The sequence below is a fragment of the Corylus avellana genome, chromosome ca11 (genome assembly GCF_901000735.1).
Source record: "Corylus avellana chromosome ca11, CavTom2PMs-1.0".
In the NCBI taxonomy this organism is placed as follows: Eukaryota; Viridiplantae; Streptophyta; class Magnoliopsida; order Fagales; family Betulaceae; genus Corylus; species Corylus avellana.
The window spans coordinates 2,452,545-2,475,446 of NC_081551.1; the positions used below are offsets into that span (position 1 = coordinate 2,452,545).

Below are 22,902 nucleotides of genomic sequence, written 5' to 3' on the forward strand. Positions count from 1 at the left end.
AAACTATGTTGCAATCGCGACTAGAATTCTAATTAAGAACGAAAACAAGAAATTGCAGATTTTAGAAAACACCTAAAAGTAGTAACACAAAAAATGGAAGTTAATTTTAGAAGAAGAAACAAAACAAAAAAAACAGCACATGCAGTTTAATATATATATAAATAGGGCATGGTTGAAGCATTTGGTTCCATCACCCATCAAAAAAGCACAAATCCTCGTACGTACAATGGCCTCCTCAAAGTCTTCTCCAGTCATCAAATGCTCCTTTACATTGATTTTCTGCATTGCTATTGTTCTTCTAAACTCAGGTATAGAATTCCTTTATTTATGTATGGGCTCAAACTTTATTAGAATATTTTAATTAAACGGGAGTGAATTAACAGAATCAGAGTTCAAACTCGTATCTCATGTTAATTAACGTTAAACCACCAATTACTCCAAACAATTATTTAGTCAAATATTTTAACATATTATAATTTTTTTTTGGTGCAGGGAATGCTGGTGCAGAAATCCCTCAATGTGGGTCCCTGCTGTACCAGGGGCTATGCTCAGAGTTCCCTGACTGCAATCAGCATTGCCTCTCCGTTGGTTCGCCATGTGGTGGACTATGTCAAGCACCCGGCAAAGGGTCCCCTAATGCTTGTCTTTGCAAGTTCTGAAAGGGATTAATGAGACCAAATGTTTATTGTCTCAGGGGTTTCCTTTGTTTCAAACTCTGATATTATTCATATATATATAGTAAATAAATTAGATAAGAATATTATTTCGCCTGTAGATTGATACAGCAGGCAAGGAAAATTGTCAAAGGTCCTCTTAACACTTTTGTTATGATAAATAATTATCAATTTTGTTGATAATTTAATTTATTAATAATATTTAATCCATCACTTTCTGGGTTAATTAGGATAGTCTTGAGTCGATCTTGATCAATTCAAATATATATTTATTTCTTGTAAAAAGTAACTATTTATTTGATGGAGCTCCAAACAAGAAGAGAAGAAAAAAAAAAAAAAAATCGACTATACACTCATGAATTCGCAAATATAAACTGCCAAGATCTATACAAAAAAGAGAATGCAGAAAATAAAAAATAATAATAATAATAATAATCTTAACAAACATCGTGGTTTGGTCATTTTTGATAATTAGGGAGGGATATTAACTTAATCAATAGTTTTGAGAAACCCGAAAGAGGTGCATTAACAATGAAATGATTGTTTGACGAGGGTATGCGTAATTTTCCTAAAACGAAAAGAGAAAAACCTTTCAAAGACGAAAAAGGATCCTTTCCAATCCTTCTTTTGTGTGTTCTTTCTTTTCTTTCTTTTTTAAAATTATTATTTTGATAAATTATTAATTTTTTCCCTTGTTCGGTTGTTTCATTCCTCCCTTACGTATTTTGGTCATTTTCGCTCCTTCTTGTTAAATCCTAACAAAGGGGGTGATTGAAAGAAGCTGAAATTTCAAACACTCGTATTGCAAATTTTAATAGTTTAGAAGATACATTGCAAAAGTCATAACAATTTGATAGTGTAAATAAGTTTCTTCAATTTTTATTTTAAAAATAAAAAATTTTCTAGTCATTAAGAATGATAATCTTGACAATCCAAGTGAAATGGGAGAGGATCTTATCCTTCATTTTCTTCTCTCTTTATGATGTGATGAGACATTCAAAAGCAATGAACAAATTTACGTATAGCTTTTTCAAGAAGATGATGGTGTAATACTCGTTTTCAGATTTTTTTTTTTTTTTTCTTCATAATTTCTTCTGCATGAAAGGTTGGGCGTTATTGAGAATGCTCTCCAAACATACGTATGTAATACTCTTTCCAAGAAGAGGATTGTGTAATTCTTTTTTTTCTTTTTTCTTTTTTTTTCTTTTCTTTTCTTTTCTACGGAATGATCTCCAAATGCATTCAGCTTTTTCCATAAGAGCTTGCAAAAAAATAAGATTTTTTTTTTTTTTCTCACTCACTTTGACATGAGGAAGAAGAAGCGTCGTGGGTTGTTTTTGTTTTAGGAGGGAAATGAGTTTTTTTTTTTTTTTTTTGAGAAAGAAACAAAATAAATAAATTACTTCAAAAATAAAAAATAAATAAGACCATTTGTGCGTTGCTTTTTTATTTTGGGAAGAAAACAAGTTATTTTGTTTCCTTAATAAGACCAAAAAACATTGCATTTTTTTTAAACCTTAGACATGATGAACGGCTAGATTTAGAAATTTGATAAACTTGAATTCATAATTAGAGAATTCGAGGGGATCATGATCTTCATTTTATTATATGGCTTACAAACTCTCATCCATAATTAATAATATAACATGTATATAATGAAATGGATCTGGCTTACATGCTGTAATAACAACATGTATGTTGTAGTGTAAGCAACGATTAAGATTGAATCTTAAAGTTGACATATTTTTAGAAGCTTTTAATAGGAGAGAGAAAATGAAAAAAGATTTTGAGAGATTCAATCTTAACCGTTGCTTAAACTACAACATACATACTATTATTAAAGCCGGATCCATAATTATATATACACTTATTTTTCTGAAAATATTTCCAGCAGTTTTTCCGACTTTACTTCATTCCCTATTATTTATTATTTTTTTTTTTTTAGGCAAATTCTGAGTAATGCTATAAGTCTTCCAAGAATCCTCCTAGAATCATCATAAATGTGATGTGACTTTTAAAATTACCAATAGATCAAAAGTCAATAAATCACATCTCAAATTCAACGGTGATTTTAAAAGCCACATCATATTTGGGATGACTCTAGGAGGACTCTAAGAAGACTTATATCATTATTCCCCTATTAATTTAAAATTTTATCAACATGATTTGGAAATTAAATGGCCATAAATTCCGTGAAATCAAAGAAAATTAAAGACAGATATGAATATGAAAAACATTAAAACTTCAATCTTATCTTTTATGGCAGTGTTTTAAGTCCTATTAATCACTCAATTCAATAGAGATTCGGAGATATATATATATATATATGGTTTACTTTCGGCTTCACCCCATCCCATCCATTAACAAAGAAAGTGCAAGTAGCTAGGCATCAATATTCCTTCACATAATGTCTTCATCTGGTTTCGTTTTGCCTGTCAATGGCCGCTGCTTCCTGGGGATTCTTTGCATTGCTTTCCTTTTGGCTTCAGGTAAAATTCCTCTCCTTATCTCATACTTTGAGAAAACAAAAACATAGAAGAATCATGACTATCAAGATTTGCTTCGACTCTCAGTGATTAGTATTGTGATTTTAAACCAAATTACAGAAAATAAATTGCTTGGAAATACATTTTTTAAAAATTTCAATTTGAAAACCCATAAAGGTTAAACTATATTAATTTTAAAGGTTAGGTCAAACCGTAATTTTGCCAAACCTTTAAATACGTTTTTAAATGAATTGTCCATATTCTAGCTAAAACGCACCCATGATTTCAAACTCCCATTTATTTCAATTAACCCACTTTTAAATGGAATGCTTTTTATGATTTTGTTTTAAAATGTTAATATTTTTGGCAATATTAAAAACAAAAAAACAAAAAAAAAAATTCTCATGTTGCATGCTATTGGTATTATAAATATTATTGGTTTAGTGGCAGAGCCTGTAGCCGCATTGTATACAGTACCACTCTGCGTAGGAATATGTACAAGTGACTGCAACCAGAATTGCATCAAGAAGGGATACCCAAAGGGGGGTGTTTGTATGGGCCCTAGCCGCGCGCGCAAAGACATGGCTTGCTGCTGTAATAACACAAAAAATAAATAAATATATAGTTTTCATTGAAAAATATAGAATAAGGTGTAATAAAATAGGCTAGCTTTGGAAGAATGATTATAATTCCAAGTGTTATAGTATTGCTTGGCGTGGCTTTGAGTTGTAACCTTCTGTGAAAACAAGTTATTGGAATCTATTGCACCACTTTTTATCTTTTTCTTCATTTCCCTTAAATGCTTAATTGCTTGAAATTTCTACTAATATGGAATAAGTGTTAAATTACCAGTTATCCCAAAAGCTTAAGCTGATAAAAAGAGGTAAATTTAATCACTTAATCATTACTTTAACACTCTCCCTCACGTATGGGTTCAAACTCTCTTTTAATAGATGAGGCCCAACACTTGAAATATTTAATTTAAATAAGGGGCGAATTGACGGAGTCAAGGTTCGATCCCGAGACCTTTGGCTCTGTTACCATGTTAAATTACCAGTTATCCCAAAAGAAACTTGAACTGATAGGAAGAGGTAAATTTAATCACTTAATCATTAGTTTAACAATAAGGATATTGACAAAATCCTGATTTAAAGAAGTCAATGGCAAGCTCTATATTATAGCTACTTATTTTCAATGAAGAAATGTTTGTTTTCATTCTTCTACATATCTTTTGTCAATCTTTGTATTAAAAAATGTATAAATTTATAATTAAATTTGTGAGACCCACTTGATAAAAGTGTTTTTAAAAAAATATAGGACAATAAATAGATAGGAAAAATAATGAAAATAGCGCCAAACGCATCATCTCTTTTCAGTATTATGCTCAACCCCTCAAAAGCAAGCAACATAAACGTGAGGGGAGGGAGGCAATGGGAATTTGCTTTTGTTACACTATTTAATTGAAAATCAAAATCAAAATGTATGTGACTTTTAAATGGCATATATATGCTATGTTAATCAGTATTAATTTTGTAACCTTTCTTATTGCAAGTTTTTAAAACAATTAAAGACCAACACAAAATTGTAAAAATTTAAGGCTCGATCAATTGACTGGGTCGAACCATAAATGCAGTCACCGTGACTATTTTATTTGAAAAATGTTAAAAATTATATTTTTATTTTATAATTATTACACATTAATGCTACCGTAGCATTCATATATAATTATCTCAAAATATAAATAATTTTTTTTTTTTTGAAACAATTCAATCTCATTAATTGAGTTCAAACAACACAAAGCAAAGCTCTGAAGCAACCATAGCCGAAGTTATGAGGTTACAATCGTCAAAGATGACATATTACAATCCAAACTCAAACAAAATCCACTAACCTATGACTAATTTTCAAATTAAACGGGAAATTTGCGCCAAACAGACTCAAATCAATGCATAGGTAACTCTTATTTCTCGGCATTGAAGATAGAGAACCTCAAGCCAAAACTCATCCTCCTCGACCCAAAAGCCAGGATAGCGTTTACATCCACAACCCAAAAGCCTAAACCAAATCAACAAAAAATGTGGTGCTTTGTTCACCTAAATTTTAATCAATGAATTGTTTAAAAGAAACAAATCAATCAATCATTGAACCCAAGAATTTCGTTTTAAAAAATATATATCTGCCAGGCTAAACTCCACATCTTTCTTAACAGCATTATAGTATGTTTGGTAAAAAATTTCAAAAATATTCTTTGACTTTTTTATTTTAAAAATTGTTAAAATACACTTTTGAGAAAAACCAAAAATTGAAGTATTTTTTTTTTCTTCTAAAAAGCTCTTTTTAACTTTAAAAGTTATACTTCCCAACACAATCTTAGACATTATCCACCAATGCCATCCTTAATGTGTGTATGTGCAATCCAGAAATACAAATTTGGTTAATCTCGTAAGGTATAAAACATGGCGGATCATTCAATTTTCCAAAAGAATAAGTGAAAATATTTAAATAAATAAATAATATCTCACATAAAGACTACACAAACATTTAGAACAACACACACAACGTTGTACCAAGCAAGCTTTGGGTAAAAAAAAAAAAAAAAAGAACTGTGGCTAAGTTATTTGGGCATTACCATAGTAGCACCTACCCGTTGGAAATTGCTCAAGAGGGGCTAGACGGGAACCGCAAGCGCTTCCTCAAAATCAATTAAACCATAGCCTAACCCAGCCTCACCAGGATATTAGTGCATTCTTAATGCGGCTAATACCAATCAGGCTTATGTGAGTGATTCTTCATTGGTGAAAATTCAAACCCACGCCCTAATACATGCCTAAACCTCACAGAGATTTTCTTGAGACCACTGAACCACAGCTACCGGTGGTAAAGGAGGTTGGGGTTTGAAGGCACCTTTGGCATGCAACAATATTTAATTTCGGCAAAAATTCATGTTTTTAAATTGCATGTAAGAGTGTTTCATTAAAAATGCACAATTTTAAAAACCAAACCGCAATTTTGAATCTCCAACCACAATTTGACCAGCTACTTAATTAGGTTTTTAAAAATCATTTTGAAATCACTATTTTTCAAAACCACGCTAGATTCGAAATCGCAAAACTAAACAAACTTATTTTTTCTATTATTTTTTGCAACTAACAAAACAGATTTTTTTTTTTTTTTTTTCAACTAACAAAATAGATTTGTTATGTATCCTATAGTACCTTGACAGCTTGACTCCTTGAGGGGAGTATGAATGAAAGTGCTAATCTGGTGGAACTTAAAAAGGGATACAATCTCACTAACCTCCAAACCAATGAAGGATTTTCCACCAACAAAAAATAGTAAATCACTAGAGTTTGTTGACCACCATAACAATAAACCATTTCCCACCAACCAAAAATAGTAAAATCACCAGATTTTGTTCTTGGAATTTTTTTTTTTTTTTTTGTATAAATACCCCCTTATATATAAATGCACAATAGATATATATACACAAAGACCCCAAAAAAAAATAATAATAATAATAATAATTTCTTCTATATTCTCCTTTTCCTGTGGCTACATTTTGTTTATTTATCCAGCAAAACAATGAAAACTCTAGGGGGCTCAATGGTTTTCTTTCTTGTTTTGGCTTTAGCCATTAGATCATGCTCATCTGAGGGATTTCTGACATGGAATGTGCACATTGTTAATGGGTTGAGCGGCGGAAATACGCTGTTTCTTCATTGTAAGTCGGAAGACAATGATCTGGGAATCCACAATCTTGCTGTCGGAGCAGAATTCTCTTGGAATTTCACACCAAACGTGTGGGGGACAACTCTTTACTGGTGCTACCTGCGCAACAACGAGGATCACAAATGGTTCGATGCATTTCTGTCGCAAAGTGATGATGGATATAATTCGTTTGCTCGTAGCTGCAACCATAAAACTTGCACTTGGATTGCAAGAGATGATGGGATTTACTTGCGAAACATACCAAACAAAAGTGATGATTTTGTACATAAGTGGGAACCGGGGCAATAATTTATGCTAAATTAAAGCTCCAACGAACGTTATACAATCTCATAATTAATAAAACTATAATCTTCATATTCTCCCTTAATCATCATAATTATATATATAATGTTGTAACTAAAGCAATAACGTCCTGGGATATGTACGTGCGGGATTCTTCATTGTAATTTAATTTCAAAACGTCCTCAAGAGGTAGCTCAATCGGCTGGGATCACGTCTAATGAAGTGGAGGTCACTAGTTCGAATCTTCATCCCCCCTTCTTGTGAGGACATGTCAAAAAAAAAAAAGAATTCAAAACTTAAACGCATATCTATCGTACTTTTTATTATAAGTTAAAAAATAATAATAATAAAAAAAGAAATTAATATAAACAAATCTATACATCCACTTACTCTTTCAATAAATATATACCAAATGTTATTTGGGGACCACAATATAGCTTGGGGGGGGGGGGGGGTGGTGCGTGGGGTGCATGGCCTTCTAGTCACTCCACCTCAGCTGTAGTGCTTATTGCTTTCATGGGGTGAGAAAGTCTTCTTAAATCAGTGGTACAATTTTTTGAGTCATCTTGTGCCAGTTATTAATTCATTTTCTCAATTCTTATAACCAGTAACTGCAACCAGTCTAGGTGATTTGTGGTGCATGAGGTGCCTTATCCATGGCCTTCTAGTCACTCCACCTCAGCTGGAGTGCTTATTGCTTTCATGGGGCGAGAAAGTCTTCTTAAATCAGTGGTACAATTTTCTAAGTCATCCTGCGCCAGTTATTAATTCATTTTCTCAATTCTTATAACCAATAACTGCAACCAGTCTAGGTGATTATGCGGTGATCCGGTTGCTGTTATTTGTGTTTATGAGAATGAGATCAACAATTATTAGCGGATAATAACCACCTCACTTGTTCACCTCTAACGTCAGCATAGTGGGATACTTATAAAATATTAGTATGATATAAAATATTAGTATGATATATAGCTTTACTGAAAATCCTACATCAAAATGTGAAGGTGCCTACTTACACTAAATAAATAAAATTGAAGATGCATGTGTTTACGTGGTCTCTGATGATATATATAAGTAAATAATGCTACACTTATTCTCATTTTTTCACTCATAGATGGCTTTTAAAACCATAATTGAATATGAGATGATATTTATTAAATTTTGATCCAATTGCGGTTTTAAAAGCTACCTATGAATATGATAAAATTGTGTAAAGAAATTAAAGTAAATGTAGCATTCCCCGTATATAAGCACACGGAATTTGCACGTCATCCTTATCTAATATCTTCTTGTAACATCGAGAATGAAAATAAACATTTTTCATTAATAAAATCTCACGAAACAAGAAAGAACCAAATCATCACACAATCCACCTTAATGACTTTCCTTTTATTGTTCAAACGTTTTAATCTTTTGTCTCTATATATGGACATGTAAATGTAAAATGTAAAATTGGGAAATTATTGAATAAAATACCATATAATATTATTCAAAGGAAAATGAGTTTCTTTCTTATAATCTTATCCCCATGTTATAAGTAGGATTTGAAGCATTTCAAATTATTTAAGCCACGTTCAGAAAAAAATGAGCCGTTCCCTCAGTTCATCACTCTTGGCAGCTCTCTGCATGTGAAGCATTTCAAATTATTTAAGCCACGTTCAGAAAAAAATGAGCCGTTCCCTCAGTTCATCACTCTTGGCAGCTCTCTGCATGATGATGATCACGAGTCAACCACTCATCGCCAACGCAATCTTGGAAAAATTCCAAATGCTCACATTATCAATGGGTTAAAAAATAATACCCTAGAAGCTCATTGTAAGTCGAAGCAAGATGATCTTGGCTTCCATCATATCAGTGTAAACGAGGAGTTCCAATGGCACTTTTGCGTCAACTTCTGGGGTACCATGCTCTACTGGCACTACAAAAAAATCTGACACATTACCATATGTGATAACGTGTCAGATTATGACACGTTACCACATATGGTAACGTGTCAGAATCTGACACGTTACAAAAGTTGAAATAGTTACGTCCAATTTCATAACACGTCAGACACGTTGCTAAACTTTAGTAACATGTTAACACCATATACACGTTACTAATGGTCCGTGACCAAAAAAATTTATTATTGTAGTGTGGTGCAACATGTGGTGGGAGAGTGGAGAGCGTTCCTTCGAAGTATTTGCGGCCGATGATGAAAAGTTCATCGATAGGAACTGTGGGAAATCAAATTGCTTGTGGATGTTTAAAGAGGATGGAATTTATTTGTACAATTATGAGCATAGTGAATATCGCTTCCAATTTAAGTGGGAACCAAAGAATAATAATTTTTAAGGTAAATAAATAAGCTAGGAAGCAACTTTTTAGTTAATTTTCTACAATAAATCTTTTGTGAAAGTTAAGTACGTAGTACTTTACATTAGTTTTTAAGGGTTCGATTGTTTTAAGGCCCATTCTATGTCAAGTTTTGGGATGCTTAATTAATCTTGTATTTTCAAGTAGTTTTGCAGAAATAATATCTTCTTTATTCACTTGGAATTGAAAATTTTCTAGGAAAATTTGCTCCCAAGAGTATTCTTCACTTAAAGCGCTCTCAATGGTTTAACCAGTTTCTCATTTTAGCCAAAATGGCTAAGAAAACCCTTAAATTGGCGAACATTATTGTTTTTGATTTTGGTGTGATGACTGGGTGATTTTATTTTTGGTGATGATGTGTTTGATGGTGGCCGAGTAGTTTCGTGGTTAACCGGTGGATGGCATGGGCCAGTACCGGTAACGGTGTTCAATCTATTTGGCGTTTTTGGTGAAAATGATTTTTAACCAAAATGAATGTAAAAAAATAAAAAAATAAAAAATAAAAAAAATTAATTAATTAATTAAAAATATTATTTTAATAAAAATAAAGAAGAAGTTTAGTTAAGCTTATATATGTAGGTTTTAAAGAGTAGTTAACTAATTAAGTTAAAAAAAAAAAAAAAAAATTAGGTTTTGATTAACTATTTTGCATACAAATGTACATAAACCATTAGGGTTAGCTAAGGATGTATATGAAAGAATGGTTCGCATTATAAATAGTCTGGGCTTGTACGATAATTTGATATATATATATATATATATATATATATATATATATGTCCGTGGGATTACGTACAGGTGTGGTGGGTCTTGACTTTAACTGGTTCTTAAGGTACTATTTATATATATTTCAATTTTATTTGTAATGCAGCGGCGATAATTACTTTTTCTATCTAATTGACTTTGAAATTAGTAGCCATAATTGTGTTTTTTTTTTTTTTTTTAACGAAAATATGAGAATTTCATTGATTAAAGATCACGAGCATAAAGCTCTTACAGCACAAAGCAAAAAGCTCTACAAAAATCATAGCCACATACACGTTATGAGGTGACAAAGTCATAAATACAAACAAAAATTCTTACAATCAGGTGTTATCTATAAATTCAATCTTCCGCTAACTCATGTACAAATATAGTTAAAAAGAGCAAATCTGCTCCGAGTAGATCTAAGACATGAGTAGCCAAATTTTCTAACAAAATTTATTTAAACCGGCCGTGAGAGATAAACCCTCACACCTAATCATCCATGCCATCAGAAATAATCTCTCACACCTAATTATTCATCCTGACTCATGAGGGCAAATCTAGAGAGAATAAACCTCTTATTCAAAACAAAAAATACAAACAAACAACCAGCAAGCAGTAGCGGCATCTAGGGAGGAGATGAGTGACACAACATGGTAGAAGGTTGACGGACGCATAGTAGAGACGCCGAAGTTGTTGATCTAGTCAGAGAACACCTACAAACATAAAGAGAAAAACTAGAAGGCGAGGGAGAGGGTATATAGGAGGAAAAAGTAGAAGGGGAAGAAGGGAGGAGGAGGGAGCAGAAGCCTGTCAACCTTAGCAGTCAATTAGTAGCGATAATTGATTCCAGCTGATCATGTCTTTGTTGTTTCATGAGTTGAAAAAGGGCAAGTCAGATTGTTTCTTGTTGATAAGATTTTGGATTTAAAAAATCTACCCTTTTTGAAATGCGAATTAATAAGAGGGTTCCTAAACACTTTCTTTTGTGGCTTAAATGAGATTAATTGGTGAAATACAAAACTACAGTTCTATCTACTCCTTTTCAATATGGACAAAAATTTCTGATTTGTATAAAATTTTTACAAACCAAACCTTTAAAAACATCACGTGTCTTTTTAATAGCTTTCAAAAAAAAAAAAAAAAAGTCCTCTTATGATTTAGAAACACGTCACTTAAAAAACACACATGCTTCTATAAACAAGATATGGAGAATTGTGTTATGGTTAATTAATTAGAGTGTTGTTAATTAAAGACACAATAAATTTCAGAATAAATCCCATACAAATTAATTAACATGTGGCAGTTTACCTGACATGTTTATTTTCTTTTCTTTTCGTTATTATTTTTATTTTTCTATTTGATTTTTTTTTTTTTGGTCAGATACTACAAATTCATCCTACAAATTTGACATGGCATGATCTAGTCAGCCTTAATTTTTTTTATTTAAAAAAAAAAATGCAAATCAAACCATACAAGTTCTATTTATAGCCATACAAGTTCATTTGTATTTTGAAATTCAACTCTCATACGTGTACAATTGATTATAAATAGATCACAGAGGACGACCCTCTAGGGTGGCATTACAAAAATATCATCATGTTTATTATATTTACCTTTTGCTTAGTTCGTTTTTTAAAATCACTAGTTTTTCAAACTGCACGATTTGAAACAGCTAAACTAAATTTGTTGTTAGTATTTACTAATTACTTGTTAATTGGTAGGTGCCATCGATCACTTTCATTTATTAATTTTCTAAACAATTAATTATAGTTCATGATCAACACAAGAGCAGCTAATTAATTAAAACAATGGTAATTACTCACGGAGGTTTACTGGTTTTCTTGCTTGATTTGGCGCTAGCCTTTGGACAATCATCTCAGGAATTTCTTAGATGGGAAGTTCATGTTGTTAATGGATTGAGCAGCGGAAATACGTTGTTTATTCATTGTAAGTCGGAAGACAATGATTTAGGAATTCACAATCTTGTGGTCGGGGCTGAATTTTCTTGGCACTTCATGCCAAACGTATGGGGGACAACACTTTACTGGTGCTACATGCGCAAGAAAAAGGATGTTTTTGCAGAATTTGATGTGTTTTTGGAACAGAGTAATGATTTATATAATTGGTTTGCTCAATGTTGCAATTATGGAAATTGCATTTGGACGGCAAAAGATGAGGGAATTTACTTGCGAAACATCCGAAAAAACAATACTGATACACTCATGTACATATGGGAACTAGGAGAATAAATGTTGAAGATCGATCTCATAATATATATATCCCTATATATATATTATATTTCTCTATTTTGACGCTAATTATATATGTAATATTGCTTATTTTCATTGAATAAGCTAAATGAAATATCCAAATATGAGGTCCAAGTAACTAAGATAATCTTATTGTTGTTACTATGCACAATAATTGATGAACAATATAGAATTAAAAAGAGAGTCGAAACACAGATTTAACGTGGTTCGGCAATTTACCGACGTTCTTAGTGAGGCGACTGTATTTTTACTCTTAATGATTCAGAGTTATACCAAACATATATATAGAAAAATCCTAAACCCTACTTGTACGGACTTATTAAGGAAATTCTCAAAATTCTCCCGCTCCGTGAACGTCGATATTGCGACGTTCACTCTGGCTTCAGTCTACTTGGCCTTCCACTGGTATTAATATGAGACACCAATTCCAACACTTATGAAGATTTACTATGATATTGAACTTTGAAAATTTTAATTTCAGTGGGATGACAGGTGTAAGTCTTGATTTTAATTGGTTCTAAAATCAATTAAAATACAATTAAATAAGAAAAATTTGGCCAAAAAATGTTTTCACATTCATATTTTGGCAACTTCTGCTTAGCGATGATCATTGGATATTATGAGCAAACGGTGTGAAGCCATGAAGGAGACAGCTAACTTTGTTGTCAGTTTCTCCATTTTCGAATATACAAAAATCAATAATATATTTAAGCATTTTGTCTTTTCCTTAACAGCATAATCTTTGTTATCTCTCTCTCTCTCTCTCTCTCTCTATATATATATATATATCTCTTTTTCTTTCTGGAATAATGTTGAGAAAATGTTACTTCAATTCTCATTCACTTTTTTACAATAAACGTATAAACTGATCAACATCTCGAAGAATATCCCGAGTGATTTTGATTTTTGATAGTTTTATAAGAAAGAGGCCTTCAGATTCGACCAATGATATTGGTGGGCACAATGGCATCATCGGTGCACCCACGTGAGAGAGATATATAGCCCACCGTCTCCAAAGTCAGACGAAATAAAATCCAAACCTTACTCCGACGTACGGAAAAATGAATTTAAAAGCCCTAGATGGTATTTTATTTTAAGTTTTTAACTCACTTTTTCTTCTTGGATATCATCCCACCAATGAGAGACAGATAACTTACAACGTGGCAACACTCGACATGTATGTCAGATTTGAATTCCTGTCTGTGCATTTGAATCCATCTGCTGCCCCGTTCAGATAAAGACGGACTGAAACGGAAGAGAAAAGGATTAAAGTTGGTTACGTCAGAGCTGCGTCGCCACGTAGCAGAAAACTACGAACTCCGCCGCTTCACCGACGAATCATGACAAACCAATTGTGTGAGACCAATAGAAAGGTAGTCACTCTTTTCTTCTCTCTCTCTCTGGAGATTGATATTATATATTGTGACCACGTGTTAAGGTTAATTTGATGAGTACTCTAAAAACAAAAACTATAATTAATATACATTAATTAATTAGGGAACTTAAATTTATTAGCTTAAGTTTTTGGATTAAAGTTAATTGATTCTCTCGCTTAAATGATTGAGTGTCTTGATCTTTGACGTGTTTGGTTTGACTCTTATTAAAGCGAAGTTGCGTTTGATGGCATGCAATAAATGCATTTGGAGTGAGAGAAATGGTAGGGTGTTGAAGGAGAAACAAAGATTTTTTTAGAAATTTTGTTTTGGGTTAGATTCAAAGTCAACTATTTTAACAACGATCCATCGTGACTTTTCCAGTAGTCATTGTTTTCTAACTGGTTCTTGGGATTTTTCTGATGAATTTTTTTAGTTTTGTTTGTCCTTTTGCTTCCTTGTAGACGCTTGTAAGTTTTGTCCGCTCGGGGTTTTAGGTCACCTTGTCTTTTAGGGTTGTTTGTGGATCCCTTTTGCTCTTACCAGTTTTTTTAATTAATTATTACGTATGATTTCCAAAAAAATGAGTACATTGAGAAAAAAATAATAATAATATATTTAAATTTTTGAGTTAGAGATTCTCGATCTTCCTAATTAAATAACATGCATGACTCGTCTCCTTGAAAATTTTAAGAATAAAAGCTGCATGTATTTTAGTGTCCCTTGGAAAAGATGAATTTCATTCGAATAAGAATGTGTTTAAGAGTAATTCTAGAAGGCTTACTTGTGTTTTACTTGTGTCTTACTAAGAATGATGTTGGAAGTCCCACATTGCTTGGGTATTAAGGAGATGGGCCATTTATAAGTTGAGGGGAAACCTCAACTCTTGAGCTAGCTTTTGAGTTGAGTTAGGTCCAAGACCCATTTCTAATATGGTATCAGAGCCTAACCCAATTAATTGGTTGTGGCCCACCATCACCCATTATCGCATGTGTTGGCTTGGATGTTCTCCCGCCACACGTGAGGAGGCGTGTTGGAAGTCCCACATTGCTTGAGTATTAAAGAGATGAGCCATTTATAAGTTGAGGGGAAACTTCAACTCTTGAGCTAGCTTTTGAGTTGAGTTAGGTCCAAGACCCATTTCTAATAAATGATGTGACTATTAAAATCATCATTTAATCAAAATTCAATAATGATCAATCATAAGCCCAATGCATAGTGATTTTAATAGTCATATCATTCTTAGTAAGATACAAGTAGGACTCCTAAAATTACTCATGTGTTTAGTACTCCGTGGTTCTGATTTGGATATATATATATATGTAATTTCAATACGTGCTATTTAAAAGAATAATAATGCTTTTTAGTAGACTATTATATTAATTGTCATACAATTAGAATAATGTGATAGTAAAAATTTGCTTTAGGATCAACAACGAATTATAAAAAAGAATTCAATCAATTGCTGATTTTCAATGTACGTATATCAGACGTCCAATTTGAAAACTTGATTTTTAAAAGAGCTTGAACGTTTGGTAAAATCAAAGTTTTAATTTTAAAATCATGCCCTTTTAAAATGCACCACTTGCATACAATTTCAAGAAGCATATTTTTTTTTTAAGTTTTGAAATTGCAATTTTTTTTTTTTTAAAAAAAAAAACTTCCAAACAATCATTTTTTACGATTTGATTTAAACTCTTACTTTTAATCTACAAAATTGCAATGTCAAAAGCACTCTAAATCTCCAAGTTTGTGGTAAAAAGAAAAAGAAAAATAACACTTTTTAATTAGATTTGTTATAATAAAATGATTTTTTGACACATTCACATAAAATTGAAAGAACCTAATCAATTGTATATGATTTTCTCTAACCATATTTATTTTATGGTTATAATATAAAGTTAATACTTCTAATGGTGTATATAATACTCATAAAGTTAATTGAGTATTATATAATGGTGTATATTATAGATATTCTCCATAATGGACTGGAGAACATCCACTTCTAATGGTGTATATTATGGATATTCTTCATACTGGACTAGAGAATATTCTGGAGAATATTCAGTTCATGACTGAGATTTCTTTTTAGAAATCTTAGAGCCACAAAGAGGACACATGTTTTACTACAAAAAAATAATAAAAAAATAATATTTTAGATTAAAAAAAATAAAAATAAATTAATAAAAAAATTAACAAATTTCATCTCATTCCCAATAGGGGGTCTCCACCACCACCAATCGGTGGAGTCGCTTCACAAGCACCCCAATGGCCGGCCAGACCACCCTAAGGGCCATGGGGTGTCTGGCCACACCCTAAACGCAAACTAAAAAAAAAATTGTTTGGCCATTTAGGGGTGGTCTGGTCACTCCTTAATTTTTTATAATTTTTTTTACAATATATATAATATTTTTTTTATTTTTTTTATTAATGGGACAACTATCTTATTTATGGCCTTTAAAGAGATCCTGACTATTAACTGGATATTCTTCGGTCTAAAATGGATTGAAGAAGATCTTGTTCCTCGGATTAAGATGTTCTAAAACTTTGTATTTATTTAGACCTAAATGTAATAAATTACTCCAATTTTTAAAATGTAAGAATCTTATATTTTAAAAAAATCAAACAGATCTCACTCCGCCTATTTCTCTCTCCTGTTGCTCATAAAGGCGAATGCACCGATGGTGGCACCATTCAGGTGGGAACATATGGCGGGTGGCACAGAATCCGGAGTGAGGCTGAGAAAGTTTCGGCACGAGGTTTTGTTTTCTGGTTTTCTCTCTAAAACTCTCTCTCTCTCTTTCACTCGCAGTTAATGTATAAGCAAAAAAACAAAAAAGAAAAAAGAAACGTTTTGAACTTATCTTGGAATCTCGAGTGAGACAAGGTAACTCCTCGGAACAAACCAGAAACACACATGGGGGTTGATCAGTTTCACATAGGTTTTAACCATGTGGGTGTCCCGAATGCGGTCATCATGCTCTTGATTGGTTTGCCATATTTGAGCCTATGGTCCCTGCATTATTATTTCTCTTCGTTGTTATTTTCGGATAAAATCTACTGTAAAATTAACTAATATCTTTATTCTGTACGTGTTCTTGATCTTGTGTTAATTAATTCAATTAAGATAATAATAAAGTTATAGCTTAGAGAAGAGTGGTCGCTTTCCTTGTTTGTAACATTATTAATATTGTTTTTGTTATCCGACCACCCATCCCAGATGCTTTATGTTGATTCTCTTTATCTCTGTTGAGTATTTGATAGCCAAAGCAGGCCCTTCTCTCCTGCTGCTTCCTTAATCACCTACATCCGTACACAGAAGAAACACAATCCTTTTCTTTCTCTCTTTCTTCTAGTGTTTTTTTTTTTTTTTTTTTTTGAATTTTGTATGGTAAATTGTTTGGGAAGATGATGGAGATGAAGAGTGAAGATCTGCATGCAGGGGGGAGAAATGATGATGAAAACCCTAGTGGGTTTGATGGTTTAGAGGAGGAGGAAGAAGAAGCAATATTGGGTGTTGTTGAGAGACAGATCTGGCTTTCGAATGATATTCAAGAAGATCATCAACTACTTGCTGATGTTCATGATGGTTCAATCTTTTACAATGACTTCCCTCCTCTCCCGGATTTCCCTTGCATGTCGTCGTCGTTGTCATCTTCGTTGATTCCGGCACCGGTGAAGGCTATCATGTGCTCCTCGTCGTCGTCTTCGGCGTCTTCGTCTTCTTCGGCGGCTTCTTGGGCCTTGCTGAGGTCAGATGCAGAGGAAGATGTGGAGAAGAAGAACAACCATTACAATCATAATTCAGTGGACGCACCACCGCCTCCGCCGCAGCCAGCAGCCTCCATGGAGATCTCTCAGCCGCCTGATAACAACAGCAGCTTTGAAGCCATGGATTGTATGGATCTGATGGAGACCTTTGGGTACATGGATCTTGTTGAAAGCAACGATTTCTTTGATCCATCATGTATCTTTCAGCAAAATCATGAGGATAATTACCAACACCAAGAGCAACAACACGATGATCAGCAGCTGCTGTTACAGAACAACAACAACGAAGAGATCATCATCCATGAAGAGTCGTCGACGAAGGATAACCCAGATGAGATGGCGTCGGTGTTCTTGGAGTGGCTTCGAACAAACAAAGAATCTGTCTCTGTTGAAGACTTGAGAAGCGTGAGGATCAAGAAAGCCACTATAGAGTGTGCGGCAAAGCGGTTGGGTGGAGGAAAGGAGGCCATGAAGCAGTTATTGAAACTTGTACTCGAATGGGTTCAAACTAACCATCTTCACAAAAGGCGCACCAAAGAATCTCCCACCAATTTTCATATTCCCAACCAATATTACCAAGACCTCCTCCAAAACCCTAACCCTAACCCTAATGGATTCCTCACCCACTCCCAATGGATTCCTCAGCCACCGCCACCACCACCGCCTTCTTATATGTCGGAACCGACGGCGGCAGCGGCGGCTTATCCTTCGATGGTTGGGTATATGGGTGATCCCTACACAGCAGCAACCGAGTATCACATGCAGCTGGAGTCCTCACAGTTTGGTCTGGCGTCTCATTACAACACATTTCCAGACAACAATATTAATATTCACACCGCGGCGGCGGCTCCCCAAGCTTTTGCAAGCTATGGAAATCATCATCATCATCAATACCCTTATCATCAACAATATTTTAATGGGCATGGGGAGAGGCTGGTGAGGTTAGGGTCTTCAGCTACTAAAGAAGCAAGGAAGAAGAGGATGGCGAGGCAAAGGCGGTTCTTGTCACACCATAGACACCATCACAACCAGAATAATACAGATCATCATCAGCAGCAGCAGCATGCAAGGCTTGGGAATGACAATTGCACCCCCGCCGCCCCAGCACCAGCTCAGCCCAATCCGGCCAACTGGGTGTACTGGCCAGGGGCTCCTTCGGCCTCTCCAGTGATTCCGGTGGAGGTGGCACTGTGTCATCCGGCCGATCGGACCGCCATGCAACCCCAGAATGTCCCGGGCCGGGTTGCACCGGATAGACGACAGGTGTGTAATCTTAAAATAAATGATTGATTTTTACTGGGACATCTTTATCATTTTAATTGTATTGATGGAATAGGGATGGAAACCTGAGAAGAACTTGAGGTTTCTTCTCCAGAAGGTATTGAAGCAGAGTGATGTGGGTAATCTTGGAAGAATTGTTTTGCCCAAGGTAATCAATCTCTTAATTCTTTTTTTATAAACTTGAGAAATTTTTTTGAAGGGCCAGTAAAATTTGGTTTAATGAGTTGGAATTTAATCAGAAAGAAGCAGAAACCCATCTTCCAGAATTGGAGGCCAGAGATGGAATTTCTATTGCCATGGAAGACATAGGGACTTCCCGTGTATGGAACATGCGCTACAGGTATTCTATGGTTTAACTAACTCATCATCTTAATTTTGCCTCCCCTTCATTTATTCATCTTCATTTTATCATGCACAAGCAAAATCATCCCTGCTTCTTTCTTTCTATTTTTCCCCCCCTCTTTCCCTCTCATGGAGTTACAGGTACTGGCCAAACAATAAGAGCAGGATGTATCTGCTGGAAAACACAGGTGGGTAATTAATTGCCTTTTTGCCTTCTAAAGCTTTATTAAAATAGTTAAATACATTTTTAGTACTACTTGGTTTTAACGTCTTTATTTTTTTTCACTTATGTTTCATTTTGTATCATGATACCTAGGTCAACTTAAATACGGAGATGATACCTTCCGTTAATTTTATTAACGAATTTTCATCCTTAAATCCAGTAGTTTTATTAACGAAAGATGAACGAAGGTATGCCATTTTAATATTTAGCCCTAATTATGTGGGAAAAAATAAAGACGTAAAAATACTAAAAGGGTATTTAACATTTATTAAAATTCAATAAATTTTTATTTTTTACTTATTTTCGTTGTTTATTCCAGGAGATTTTGTGAGGGCCAATGGACTCCAGGAAGGAGACTTCATTGTCATCTACTCAGACGTCAAGTGTGGCAAATATGTAAATATGCACCATCTTGATTATTTATTTATTTTAAAAGTTGGGGAAAATAAAATTGGAATAATATATAAAATAAACCTCACAGATGATACGAGGAGTGAAAGTACGGCAACCAGCTGGGCCGAAATCCGAGAGCAAAAGGGCAGGAAAATCGCAGAGAAACCAGCATGGAGCAGCAGCTGCAGCAACCAATCCAGCTGGAGCAAATGTTGCGTCATCTTCACCCACCGCGCACAAAAAGCAGTGAGATATGCCGAAGCAATAACATAACAAACCCCCCCACAGCATGCCACTTCTCTTTCATGCAAAAAGATGAATGGACAAATGGACGGCCAGGATATTATGGAGTTGTTGGATTGCAGCTACCCCGCCCTTGATTCCTTCTCAGTCAAAAAGCCTCCACTTCTTCCGAGAGAGTAATGAGGAGTACTAAATAGGCACGCTTTTACTGTGGTTGGCTGGCTCAGTCGCTGCTCGATCGGCTCTAGGTTTTAGATGTTAATTAGGTGTATGATTTCCATAGTATTTCCATAGCTGTATGCTCAAAGGCGTGTGTGTGTTAATTATTTGTGTATGCTCAAAGGGGTGTGTGTGTTAATTATTTGTGTTGGGGTCCATCAAGTTCACAATATTGTACTACGTACACTTGTTTGAAGTTGCCATTCAAACTTAATTTGGTATTGCTTCATAGAAACATATATATAAGAATGGACCATGTTGTAATCTAATTCGGCTCTTCGATCATTCAATTCCGTTGGATCTTTTTTCTCGTTCGAGAATTTTCTCTCTTCTTTTACTTTGCCCCGGACCAATCTTTTTGGGCGTAAAATAAATGTCAGCTCTTGTAGCTATTGGAGTTTATATATGGGAAATGCTAAGTGTTCTTTCGGTATTCATAATTTTAGGTGAATATTATTTTAAAAAAAAAATCATGCGAGAGAAATAAGAGCCTATTTTTTTAAAAAAAAATAATAATAATATTCACTTAGATCAAGATGACATTAAAAGAAGAAGAATACCAAAAGAGCATGTAGCATTTCCTGTATATATCACTTGACTTATCTTATTTATCAAACGTTTGACTAATGTGTTTTCCATCCCACACCTTTTATTATCAACAAATTTGACTATTGTTGATGGGTCATCCGAAAGGTTTAAACAAATTTATGTCCATACGTATGCATGTGTGCAAATTAAATTAAAGAGGCGAATGGTCAAACACGTTAATTAGGATAAAAAGAAATTCTATTTTGAGTTGTGGGCTAGTCAGAAGCGTAAAGGTTTACCCTATGGGATTAATCACAGGATCAATGGAATCGTGGATGAAACAATTGTCTACTGTTTGATCCTTTTAGATTTGCTCTTGTATTTATACAATATTTTTCGTTTGGCCTTTGTTGTCGAGGTGCTCACCTGTTTGTTATTGCTTGATCCCTTGTAACCTACTCTCCTTTATTTGATTAAAAAAAAAAAAAAAATCACAGGACCCAAACCTGTCTCTTTTCACAGAATCGTGCACTTAGGTCACCACTTTCCTTTTAGGTATAATAAGTGATTCTTTTGTTCGCTCTTTATCTAGGCCGTAGGGGTTTTATGATCTAATCTTATAGTACTTTTGCTTGCCCTTTTTTCAACTCTTTGTAATCTAATGAGGAGTCAATAGGGCGACAAGTTAGATTGTTGCGAATTATTTTGTTCTTTTTGAGTCTAATATTTGCGCCAATACAAAAGTCGCCGCTAATATATTACTATTAGCGGCGACTTAGTGTTGCCACTAATAATCTGGACGTCCTTAGAAAAACTTTTATTGGTAATAAGATAGATTTCATTAAACATGTAAAGGTTATTATATGACCCAAATTAAGTATGTAGTTGAAACCTTATATATTTCGAAATATTCAGATTTCATTCAATTCATTGATAACTTGAGTAGCAAGACGTGAGCAATATAAGGAGTCCAGCTGGATTGATATAACCAAAGCTTGCTTTCTCTTTCCCTTTGTCGTTCCTGATCATTTTGTTAAATTCTTGGAGGTGGTAGAGTACTGCTTAATTTAGTAGCTGTTGTAACATATGCTGACTCTGATTTTGCACTACGTACTATTAGAATGTCATGAAAATTAATGCGAAGATGTAAAAAACACTGGTTAAGACTCGAGAGAAACACCCTTTTCATGATCGGATTAACCATATATATAAAAATATTGATCTTTCTATCAAACAACATTGTACTGTTCATACTATTCTGTTTACTCTCTGAGTTTGATCCAATGCATTGCATCTTCTGTTCTTTAGAAATGGTTTCTAGAGTAGTCTTAATGTAATGCTTTGTGTCAAATACCAATTTAGAGACCATATATTTTGACTTTAATATAAAAGGCATAACTATAAACTAATTAACCCAATATATAAATATATACTCGGATAAACATCATGTTGTCACTCTAATACTCGAATCAATATTCTCTGCAGTTGGTTGTTTGAATTGCTACAGGAAGGTGGGGTTGTAGCCTTGTAGGGCTTATTTGTACTAAGCAATCGTGAGTGTGGGTTTATTTGTCTGAGGTAGATGGGTTCTATAACTTCTTCAAACAATCTATTATAAGAGATCCTAATATGCCTGTCAATTTTTGACATGAACCCAACATGAAATTAGTGGATTATGATTGAAAGGTCTAACCCATTTAATTAAATAAATCAGGTTAGGGTTAACATATATAATCTTATACTCAAGCCTCGACAGAACCCAAACCCAACATGGAACATTTATGGTTGACAATTTTTAACACAATTTATAAATCTGACATGAATCTAATATAAAATTAGCGGGTTATGATTAAGAGATCTAATCTATTTAATTATATCCATGTATCGGAAGAATCCAAACCTAACACATGGACATAAATTGCCACCCCCTAAATAATTCATCACAACAACAAAAATCGGAAACATATACAAGGCTTTAGCAAAGTT

General features: G+C 33.8%; 2 protein-coding genes and 1 long non-coding RNA gene across 4 annotated transcripts; all 3 read left to right on the forward strand.

Moving 5' to 3' along the window:
- Positions 1-210: 210 nt before the first annotated feature.
- LOC132165257 (putative defensin-like protein 30) lies at positions 211-798 on the forward strand. Its single transcript, XM_059575742.1, has 2 exons — positions 211-308; positions 493-798. The coding sequence occupies exons 1-2, from the start codon at positions 227-229 to the stop codon at positions 657-659; spliced, it is 249 nt and encodes an 82-aa protein (XP_059431725.1). The 5' UTR covers positions 211-226; the 3' UTR covers positions 660-798.
- A 2,232-nt stretch (positions 799-3,030) lies between these two features.
- On the forward strand, positions 3,031-3,940 carry LOC132164934 (uncharacterized). Its single transcript, XR_009438465.1, has 2 exons — positions 3,031-3,163; positions 3,605-3,940. It is a non-coding gene; the product is annotated as an uncharacterized LOC132164934 (long non-coding RNA).
- Positions 3,941-16,987: 13,047 nt separating this feature from the next.
- LOC132165260 (B3 domain-containing transcription factor ABI3-like) lies at positions 16,988-20,393 on the forward strand. Of its 2 annotated transcripts, none has more exons than XM_059575744.1 (6): positions 16,988-18,950; positions 19,024-19,116; positions 19,208-19,308; positions 19,446-19,498; positions 19,853-19,929; positions 20,015-20,393. In XM_059575744.1, the coding sequence occupies exons 1-6, from the start codon at positions 17,325-17,327 to the stop codon at positions 20,174-20,176; spliced, it is 2,112 nt and encodes a 703-aa protein (XP_059431727.1). In that variant the 5' UTR covers positions 16,988-17,324; the 3' UTR covers positions 20,177-20,393. The 2 variants fall into 2 exon arrangements, with proteins under 2 accessions (XP_059431727.1, XP_059431728.1); XM_059575745.1 differs by having other exon boundaries at positions 19,452-19,498.
- The last annotated feature ends 2,509 nt before the right edge of the window (positions 20,394-22,902 follow it).